General features: G+C 38.9%; 1 protein-coding gene across 1 annotated transcript; it reads right to left on the bottom strand.

Moving 5' to 3' along the window:
- Positions 1 to 5,417: 5,417 nt before the first annotated feature.
- On the bottom strand, positions 5,418 to 6,356 carry LOC128103824 (olfactory receptor 150). The gene has a single exon (XM_052728469.1). It carries the CDS (start codon positions 6,354 to 6,356, stop codon positions 5,418 to 5,420), a length of 939 nt encoding a protein of 312 aa, XP_052584429.1.
- Positions 6,357 to 8,452: the final 2,096 nt, after the last annotated feature.

The raw sequence follows: 8,452 nt of genomic DNA, 5'->3' as shown, positions 1-8,452 counted from the left end.
CAATAATTATTCCCTTAAACTTGGATTGGATTCAATCATTGAAATACATATTTTGAAATTATTATGGGCATCCTTTCTTGAAAAATTGAATGCTTTTCATCCTTTTTTCTTGTACTTTTCTACTTCCACAAATTAGGTAATCATTCAATGAGATAATTGGCATTAAGTAACTTAGTGAACAAAACACCTTCCAGCACCATGAATACTGATCAGTAGGAGTGAAACTTCTAATTGAGCATCAGCTTTGTTTCTCCAAGTTCCATGACAAAAATAAGCCGTGTCTTCAGCACCAGAGCCTTACCATCAGGTTATGGAGAGTAACTAATAGCCTCGGCAATAGCCTGTGGTATTTGAGGAAGGAGTTTTTTTTTTTTTTTTGCGCCTCTCCTGGAACTCACTTGGTAGCCCAGGCTGGCCTCGAACTCACAGAGATTCGCCTGGCTCTGCCTCCTGAGTGCTAGGATTAAAGGCGTGCGCCACCACCGCCCGACGAGGAAGGAGTTTTTTAAGGGACCCCTTTGGTCAACAACTCAATGAGATGTCATCCATTCCTGGCATTGGAAGTTTTCTTTTGTGGCATAAGATATCTAGTTGGAATGTTGTTTTCCTCCTTATATCATGGCTCCACTAAAATTCTGGGAACAGTTGATGGAAGTGAAAGAATATAAATAAAATATATTGTATGAAAGTGTTTTAGATTTAATGAAAAATAACTTACTGAGATGTGTTGAAGGGTTATAGGTAGCTGTAAGTTGTAGTTTATGCTGTCATGGGGCTCAGAGGACCACACTGAGACAGCCCAGAGAAGAATATGGTTTTATACATAAAACACTCTAAAGATACGACCAGAAAACTGCTACAGCTGATAAATGTATTCAGTACAGGATACAAAATTAACAAGAACAACAAAAGAGTAGCTTTCTTATGTACAAGTGAAAAACTTACTGAGAAAGAAATCGAGAACACGATGCCATTCTTAATAGCCTCAACAATAACAAATTTTAGAATAAATCTAACTAAGGAAATTAAAAATTTGTACAGTGAAACCTTTGAGACACTGAAGAAGATACCATCACATGGAAAGACCTCCCATACTCACAGGTTGGCATGATTAATATTGTGAAAATGCCATCCTACCAAAGACAATCTATAGATTCAACATAATCTCTACTAAAATTGCAAAGCAGTTATTCACAAAAACTTAAAAATAACCTTAAGTTTTATGTGGAAGTACAAAACAGGCTAGCCAAAACAAATCTGAGCAATAAAAAGTTGCAGTAGGTATCTCCATCCCAGATTTTAAGTTATATTACAGAAATATAGTAATACAAACAGCATGGCATTGACATAAAAACAGTTATTGAGCAATGTATAGAATTGATGACCCCATTAAATACACAATTACATAGCCACCTGATTTTTGACAAAAAATGACAATATGTATTAGAGAGAAGTTAGTATCTTTAACAAATTGTGCTGGTCAAACTGGATTGCTATATGTAGAAGAATGAAACTCTATTCTAATCTCTTTCTATACAAAACTCAACTCTAAATGGATCAAGGAACTCAATGTAAGAAATGATAACCTGGATAGAGAAGAAAGTAGGGAGTACGCTTGAACTCACTGACACAGGAAAGGATTTTTGAGCAGGACCCTGATAGTGCAGGCACTAAGATAACAAATTAATAAATGGGATATTTGATACCAAAAAGCTTGTGTACAGCAAAGGATACTGTGAATCTAGTTTGGAAGAAGCTCACAGAATAGGAAAAATCCTTACATCTGACAGATGATTAATATTTAGAACATGCAAAGAACTCAACAAATTAAACTTAAATAAATCAACCCAATTTTAAAAATGGGCTCAGAATTAAATATCTCAAAAGATGAAATAAAAATGACTGGGAAATATTTTTTAAAAGGTTCAAGCCACCAAAGAAATACAAACGAAAACTCCTTTGAGATTTCGTCTTACCCCAGTCATAAAGGCTGGGTGAAGAGAAAACTAACAAGAAATGCTGGCATGCATGTGGAATATGGTAACACTTATTCACTGCTGGTGGGAGTTCAAGCTGTTGTGCCACTATGGCATTCAATGTGGAAGTTCTTCCTAAAGCTAGAAATAGATCCACCACATGATCTGGCTATACCACTCTTAGGCATATACCCAAAGGATTTCATATCCTACTATAAAGTTACTTGCTTATTGCTACTCTATTCCTAATAGCCAGAAATTGGAAACAGCCTAGATGTCCATCAACAGATGAATTGATAATGAAAATGAAGTATATTTACACAATGAAATATTATTCAGTTGTAAAGAAAAACTACATTATAACATTCTCAGTTAAAATTCTGAGTGCAGTAACCCACATCCAGAAAGGCAAATGTCTTTTATATTTTTTTCTCATTTGTGGATGTTAGCTTTGAATCTTCAGATGTATGTGTTTCATTTAGAATACCCATAGAGATCAGAGAATTTCTAAGGGGCCATGGAGGGGATATGGAAGCTAGTTGTTTAAAACTGAAGGGGAATAAGGGAATTGTTAGTGTTAAATAGGGGTAGGAGAGGAGAGGGTGGGCTAGAGGAGGGAGTATTGGAAGAGAGAAATACTATTAAAGATCTCTTTTAAAAGTCATTTAGAAACCTAATGACTTTGGGGATGGAGAGATGGCTCAGTGCTTTAGAACATTTGTTACTCTTGCAGAGGAACCAGATTTGATTCCTAGAATTCACATCAGAGTTCACAACCTCCCATAACTCTAGTTTGAGGGGATCTGACTTCCATGAACACCAAGCATACATGTGGTATACATATGAACATACAAGCAACACACTTACATAAAAAATAAAATGACTAAATGTAATTTTAACTATTAACGAAGAAACCTACCTACTACTGTACAAGATTTCACATATGCATGTATTAATTATAATGGAGTTACTCTATAATGGGGCACAATGACTCTATTATACATCACAGGCTAACAAATAAAAACCCAGTGCCAAGAATAGGTTTCTTCTTTTGGAATTGCTACCCAGTCAGTTCCCAAAGACCTTCAAACATTAAAGGATTGCTGATTCTCTTGGTTTCCTTCAAGAACTTGATAATATGTCTCTGTTGCTGGATATGTCACACATTTGAATCATAGAAAATAGAAGTATCAAGTTGATGCTCAACTGAAAACTTCATTTCTACTGGCTAGCTTTCATAGTTCTAGAGGTGTTATGCTGCTAGTGGAGAAATGTAATAATCATTCTTTCCCAGTTATAAATCCTGTGGTTCCTGTCTGGTCTGTCAAGATATACTCATTGGAGCAAAAGTAGCATGAACATCATGGGGGTAATGAACCACTTTCCGGTTGGATTTAACAATTGTGCCACAAAATTAAACTCATGCCTGGCCCTATTGTCAGGCTAAGAACCTATCACTAGACAGATCCTTGGCTCTGAGGGAGATCTGCTACATTGACATAGTATTAAAGCAACTCTAATTGAGTTATTATTACACCAAAAGTTTAAATCAGCTTTCAACTCTCAACAGAGAATCTTCTCTATGTAGTAGATACTGATTAAAGCAGAGACACACAAACTGTTCAAGGTGTGAGAATACGAGACTGCTCAGCCCTCAGTGGAACATATAAAACACACTCCACCCCTCTCTCAAGGCTCAGAAATCCTTGCATAAGAGGGGAAATAAAAAGTGTAAGAGCCAGAGGTGGTGAATGACTACAAACTTTATCTTCTGGATATAGCAGGGCAGTTGTGGTTGTAACAACATGCATAAAACCCATGAAGGCCAGGCCAGACCAAACGCCACCATAGACGGGAAGTGGGGATGAAGTTCCACCCCTATCTGAGGAGCTATTGGAAATTGATAGCTTTTGGGAGAGAGTCAGTTATCTCTAAGAGTGTAGGCCCGGGTGAGTGGACCATGCTCCAAGAGAACAGTCAAGCAACACAATTTGCTTTTGATGCATTTTAAAACAAATAAAAGGATACAAGTTGGGTGTGTAGGGAAGGAAGTGGATCTGGCAAGAGTACGGGGGTATGATGTACAAGTTGTACAAAATTCTCAAAGAACTAGTGTGTGTGTGTGTGTGTGTGTGTGTGTGTGTGTGTGTGTGTGTGAAGAGAGAGAGAGAGAGAGACAGAGAGACAGAGAGACAGACAGACAGAGGAATTTATTAGAAGAAAGTTTTGTTTGTTTTCTTAGACAGTTTTGGAGTTTGAGCACTACTTGTCATTAGTCAGAAAGCAATGTTTTAACTTATTCATATTAATTAATAACCCAAAGTTTGCATTTGAAAAAGGATGTTCTGCATGAATATAAGATTTTATAATGTGGGTTGAAAAATAACTATCTCTTTGTCATAGGGAAATTAGTATTGAATTATCAGAAAAGCAGATTTTTATTGAAAAATAATTTGTTTCATACCATATATTCTGATCAGGGTTTGTTTTCTTCCTCATCACCTCCCCCGGATCCTCCCCACCTCCCCATGCTTCTTTCTCTCCATGTTTAGGAAACCAACAGTCAGATTAAACAAACAAACCAGAACAAAACAAAACAAACAAACAAGGGAAAAGCACAGCAGGAGAAACATTTTGTGCAGACACACATATATACACCCAAACCCCCCATGAAAACAAAATAGTGAACCATAATATACAAGCAAAAGACCAGTAAGGTAAAAAAAAAAGCCAAAACAAAGCAATATGAGACAAAGAGCTTTAAAAAACACTATTGAGTTTGTTTTGTGTTGGCCATTTACTTACCATAGCACAAAACCTGTATTGAGGAACCTGGACAAGTGTGTGTCAATTTATGCAGCTATGTTTGTAATGTGTATCTGTCACACTATCATATTATTTAATTCTCAATAAGAAAAATTACATGCCTTTATTTCCCCATATTCTCTAATATAGATCTGCACAGCTAATAAAACTTAGATATCAAGTTTTTGTTTTTGTTAAAATTATTTATTTCAGAGATCAAACTTTTAGTGGTTGGGCAGTACACTTCATTGAAAAATTCCAGATAGTCAAGATATTGAGAATATAAAAAGACATGACCAAATGTATTGGTTCACCAAGTAAGATAAGTAATCTTAGCTAAAAGAACATATTTTATACATATAAAGCAAAATGAATCATAAAATGCTTTGATGGATTAAAAATATATTTGTAGGTTTTACAGGTTACTCTCTATAGGTGAACTATGGAACATTCAAGAATTGTCTTTTCAATGTGTAAGAAGTTATAAATCCATTATTCCCTGAATATCCCCTTTTTTCTACCAAAACAATCACATACTAACAGTACTCTCATGGTTGGACACACATTGCTGTCTCTGGAATTTTTCCTAAGCAAAACTCTTAGATATGGTATATTTTTGCTATGGTGAATATTTCTTTACACATGGAACTTCTTTTTTTGAAATAACTTATTTAGAGCAAGTTTGACATCCCTGTTCCTCAGGCTGTAGATCATAGGATTCAGCATGGGCACAACAGTAGTATAAAACACAGAGGACACTTTGCCTTTATCTTTGGAGCTGACTGAGAAGGGCTGCAGGTACATGAATGCCAGGGAACCAAAGAAGACAGCAACAGCAGAGAAGTGGGAGCTACAGGTGCTGAAGGCTTTGAATCTGCCCTCAGTGGATTTGATACGGAGGATGCTAGCAATGATGAAGATGTATGAACCTAGGATGGTCAAGGTTGGAATAAAGATGTTGAAAGCACTGAGGCATAGAAGTACTACTTCATTGACAAAAGTACTAGAGCAGGCAATCTCCATCAATGGGAAAAGATCACAGAAGTAATGGTTTATTATATTAGCCTTACAGAAAACCACTCTTAGCATGCAGAAAGTATGAACTGCTGCACCGATGAAGCCCATGCCATACACCCCACCTACCATCCAGGAACAGACTTGATTAGACATAGTGACATTGTAGAGCAAGGGATTACAAATGGCAACATAGCGGTCATATGCCATGGCAGCCAACATGTGACACTCAGATATAACAAAGGCTATAAAGAAGTAGAGCTGAGTCATACATTCCTCATAGGAGATGACATTCTTCTTTGCCACAAAGTTCACCAGCATTTTGGGAGTAATGATAGTGGAATAACAGAGGTCAATGAAGGAGAGACTGCTGAGGAAGAAGTACATGGGGGTGTGCAGGTGTGAGCTGAACAGGATCAGGATGATCATTCCCAGGTTCCCCAGCACTGTAAACAGGTAGATTCCAAGGAAGAGGAGGAACAGGGGCAGCTGCAGCTCTGGTTTGTCTGTTAACCCAGCAAGGATGAACTCAGTCACTGTGGACTGATTGCCTTCTGCCATTTCTTTTTTTTTTTTTTTTTTTTTTTTTGCATTTCTTTTTTTTTTTTTTTTTTTTTTTTTTTTTTTTTTTTTTAATTTATTTTGCAATACAATTCAGTTCTACATATCAGTCACGGATTCCCTTGTTCTCCCCCCTCCCGTCCCCCTCACCTTCCCCCCAACGCCCCCCCCCCCCATTCCCATCTCCTCCAGGGCAAAGCCTTCCCCACAGACTGAGGTCAACCTGGTAGACTCAGTCCAGGTAGGTCTAGTCCCCTCCTCCCAGGCCGAGGCAAACAATCCTGCATAGGCCCCAGGTTTCAAACAGCCAACTCATGCAATGAGCACAAGATCTGGTCCCACTGCCTGGATGCCTCCCAAACAGATCAAGCCAATCAACTGTCTCACCCATTCGGAGGGCCTGATCCAGTGTGGACCCCAGAGCCATTGGTTCATAGTTCATGTGTTTCCATTCATTTGGCTATTTGTCCCTGTGCTTTATCCAACCTTGGTCTCAACAATTCTCGCTCATATAAACCCTCCTCATTCTCGTTAATTGGACTCCCAGAGATCCACCCAGGGCCTAGTCATGGATCTCTGCATCCAGATCCCTCAGTAGTTGGATGAGGTTTCTAGCACAACAATTAGGGTGTTTGGCCATCCCATCACCAGAGTAGGTCAGTTCGGGCTGTCTCTCGACCATTGCCAGCAGTCTGTTGTGTGGGTATCTTTGTGGATTTCTGTGGGCCTCTCTAGCACTTTGCTTCTTCCTGTTCTCATGTGGTCTTCATTTACCATGGTCTCCTATTCCTTGTTCTCCCTCTCTGTTGTTGATCCAGCTGGGATCTCCCGCTCCCCCAAGCTCTCTTTCCCTCGACCCTCGCCTTTCATTACCCCCACTCATGTCCAGGCTGTTCATGTAGATCTCATTCCATTTCTCTGTCATTGGGCGATCCCTGTGTCTTTCTTGGGGTCCTGTTTTCCGGGTAGCCTCCCTGGTGATGTGAGTAGCAGACAATTCATCCTTGTTTCATGTCTAGTATCCTGCTATGAGTGAGTACATACCATGTTTGTCTTTCTGAGTCTGGGTTACCTCACTCTGAGATACCACCTTACGCCTGTCAGAATGGCTAAGATCAAAAACACTGAAGACACCTTATGCTGGAGAGGATGTGGAGCTAGGGGAACTCTCCTCCACTGCTGGTGGGAATGCAAGCTTGTACAACCACTTTGGAAATCAATATGGCGCTTTCTTAGAAAATTGGGAATCAATCTCCCCCAAGATCCAGCTATACCACTCTTGGGCATATACCCAAGAAATGCTCAACCACACCATAAGAGCACTTGTTCAGCTATGTTCATATCAGCATTGTTTGTAATAGCCAGAACATGGAAACAACCCAGATGCCCTTCAACTGAAGAATGGATAAACAAAATGTGGTACATATACACAATGGAATACTACTCAGCAGAAAAAAACAATGGCATCATGAGGTTTGCAGACAAATGGATGGATCTGCCATTTCTTCCTGAGAGTTCTATTTAAGAAGTGAAAAGAAATAGGAGTTAGATATTTATTGTCTTTCCATACATTGAAGTGTAATATAGAATTTAAGTCTTTCAGGATAGATATTTCAGTTCTTTAACAATAACTTGTTTATGTTAGTTAGCAAAAAAATTGTGATCACCTAAAATATGGAACATGCAAACAAATAACAGGTAGACCTAAGCCATGTACATTCATCTGTGTTCTATTGCACAACAGTATGCTTGGTCCCAAATACCTGAAGAATAGGTATGATTACTTTGATTTTGCTTCCTCTGGACTATTGGTGAAATTATTAAGGCCACTCCACATAGTTAAAAGGGAGGTTTATTTTGTGGGGTAACTTACAAGTGAAGGGATAGTTTACAGGGTCTGGGAAAGTTGTAGTGCAGTCCAGTGGTGTTCTCTGGAGAACTCTGTTTGGTCTACCTCCAGCGTCCAGGATCCAGGAACCAAGAGAGCTGGCGCATCTGGATCTCAGGTCTTCAGGGTCCTCTCTTGGCCCTGCCTTGTAGGCATGACAGTTACCAAAGCCTCAATGGGGGTTGGAACTTCCAGATCAAAGCTGGAA

The sequence above is a fragment of the Peromyscus californicus genome, unplaced genomic scaffold, assembly GCF_007827085.1.
Source record: "Peromyscus californicus insignis strain IS unplaced genomic scaffold, ASM782708v3 Scaffold_11__1_contigs__length_118956290, whole genome shotgun sequence".
Taxonomy (NCBI): domain Eukaryota; kingdom Metazoa; phylum Chordata; class Mammalia; order Rodentia; family Cricetidae; genus Peromyscus; species Peromyscus californicus.
Note: the sequence above shows the minus strand (reverse complement) of the source record. Positions and strands in the feature narration are given on the sequence as shown.

Excerpts from the sequence above, each read along its gene's own strand:
- LOC128103824 (XM_052728469.1), bottom strand. The coding sequence starts at position 6,356 with ATGGCAGAAGGCAATCAGTCCACAGTGACTGAGTTCATCCTTGCTGGG.